Source organism: Alosa sapidissima, chromosome 4 (genome assembly GCF_018492685.1).
Source record: "Alosa sapidissima isolate fAloSap1 chromosome 4, fAloSap1.pri, whole genome shotgun sequence".
Lineage (NCBI taxonomy): Eukaryota > Metazoa > Chordata > Actinopteri > Clupeiformes > Clupeidae > Alosa > Alosa sapidissima.
The window spans coordinates 38,745,380-38,747,879 of NC_055960.1; the positions used below are offsets into that span (position 1 = coordinate 38,745,380).

The following is a 2,500-nucleotide window of genomic DNA, read 5'->3' on the forward strand; positions in this document are numbered from 1 at the left end:
ACGCACGCACACACGCACGCACACGCACGCACACGCACACACACAGGTAGGGACACACACACATACGCACACACACACACACACACGCCCCTGTTATCGCAGAAAAACTAACTTTTATTTTTAATCTCTCTATTTCTTCTGCTACTTTCCCCCAAGTTTGGAAGATGGCTCATGTAACTCCCCTACATAAAGGCAGGGATAAAAATGACTTGAACAACTATCGTCCTATCTCCAAACTACCCTGTCTGTCAAAAATCTTAGAATCATTGGCAAATAATCAATTAAAGGCGTTTCTTACAGGGCACTCTGTTTTAGTTCCCCACCAGTCTGGTTTTAGAGCTCAACACAGCACAATCACCGCTGCAACTCTGGTCTTAAATGATATAATATCTGCTTTAGACAGAAAGAAACACTGTGCTGCTCTTTTTGTAGATCTGACGAAATCTTTTGATACCGTTGATCACGTCTTACTCTTGCAAAAACTAATAGATATTGGTTTCGACTCTAATGCTCGTAATTGGTTCTGGAGCTATCTTAGCAACAGGTTTCAATGTGTAAAAACAGGAATCACTAAGTCTGACTTCTTGCCTCTTCCAAAAGGTGTTCCTCAAGGCTCTGTTTTAGGGCCTGTCCTATTTACTATTTTCATTAATGACATAGCCTCTTCTCTTAACAACTGTAATGTCCATCTTTATGCTGATGATACAATCCTTTATTGTACAACAGATATTATCAATTTAGCAATTGATAGCCTGCAACTGGCTTTTAATGCCTTGCAAGAGTCTCTTTTTAGCCTCAAACTAGTCTTGAATCCCAACAAAACTAAATTCAAGCTTTTTTCCAGAGGAAAAGGCACAGACCCCAGCGTTCTCCACCTGAAAACCTTAAGTGGTAGTAACATTGAACAGGTTCCTGTGTACAAATACCTGGGCATCTGGATAGATGAGAAACTTAATTTCTCTTTTCACCTTGACTGCCTTGCAAAGCAGCTGAGACAAAAGATTGGGTTTCTCTATCGACACAAATCTTCCCTCCCCCTATCCTGTCGGAAAAGGATTATTGAGTCCGTTTTCATGCCTGTTCTAGACTATGGCGACATCATTTATAGGAATGCCTCTATGTCTTCTCTCAAAATCCTAGACGTTATATACCACTCAGCAATCAGGTTTGCCACAAGTGCTTCTTACAACACCCACCACTGCACGTTGTATGCCACAATTGGCTGGCCCTCGCTTACTGAGAGACGCTTTAAACACTGGATTCAGTTTATTTATAAAGCCATCATAGGTAAACTCCTATCCTACATCTTATTATTAAATTGCCACTCAAGTGCTTATCAGACCCGCTCCAGCAGTTATTTCTTACTGACAGTTCCCAATGCTCGCACAGAGCTGGGTAAGTCAGCTTTCTGCTTTGATGCCCCCATGTCCTGGAACTTAATCCAACGCACCCTTAAACTCGAGTTATTAATACCTTTAGAGCAATTTAAGGCTTTGATCTCAAACCTCCCCACTCCAGTTTGTTTTCTCTAAATTCTTTCTTTACTAATCCTGGTTTTACCTTTTATTTATTTATTTGTTCATTTTATTGTCTTCCTTATAAAGTGTGCATAGGTATATGTGTGTTTGTATCCACATTTGCTATAGCTTGTGAATATGCTTGTGCTATAGCTTGTGGGTATGTATGCAGGTTTGTGTGTGTGTCTGTGTTGACATGATATGTGTGATGTAAGAATGTGTATCTATGCATATTCTAGTTTAGCCTGGTTTTTTATTGTTGTTATTGGTCAGACTACCCACAGCCTCGACTGGTCATGCATAACCCTTGTTGTATCTCGGCTGCATTGAAAAAGAGGGTTGCCCTCAATGTAATCCCGAGAATGTAAAATAAAGGTTTCAAATCAAATCAAACACACACACACACACACACACAGTGAGAAGGTGTCTGTGTTTAACGGTGACTCACCTGCTGTGACCAGGGCAGCCAGAACTGAAAGAGAAACAGCAGGAGAAAGTTAGCAAGTGGTGCACACACACACACACACACACACACAGGAAGAATATGATGCCAGGCCACTAAATGAACGCCTTCACTGAGCACAGATTTCCATAAACATGGCCAGAAAATGGAGGGTGTGCATGTGTGTGTGTGTGTGTGTGTGTGTGTGTGTGTTTGAGTGTGTGTGTGTTTGGGCTAGGTTGTGTGTGTGTGTGTGTTTGGGCTAGGTTACTAAAATATGACATAAGTGAGACAGACAAACACACGCACACTAACAGGAAACACACCGAAGCCAGCAGATTTGCTGAGTTACAATATTTTCAGAGAAGATTGGTGTGTGTGTGTGTGTGTGTGTGTGAGAGAGAGAGAGAGAGAGAGAGAGACAGAGAGTGACATCCACTCTTGCCTGTGTATACTGTGAGTAAACAGTTTTGCATAAGCAAACCCATAAAACATATCTGCCTCTTTCTACAAATACATAAACACACACAAACACACACTC

The 2,500-nt window shown here is 41.4% G+C and overlaps 1 protein-coding gene across 1 annotated transcript in view; it reads right to left on the reverse strand.

The window, feature by feature from the left end:
- Positions 1-2,500, reverse strand: part of mxra8a (matrix-remodelling associated 8a) — a 26,077-nt gene that overhangs the window by 14,957 nt on the left and 8,620 nt on the right. The window contains 1 exon segment of the mRNA XM_042090161.1: positions 1,966-1,989. Within this exon segment, the coding sequence (XP_041946095.1) occupies positions 1,966-1,989 (24 nt within the window).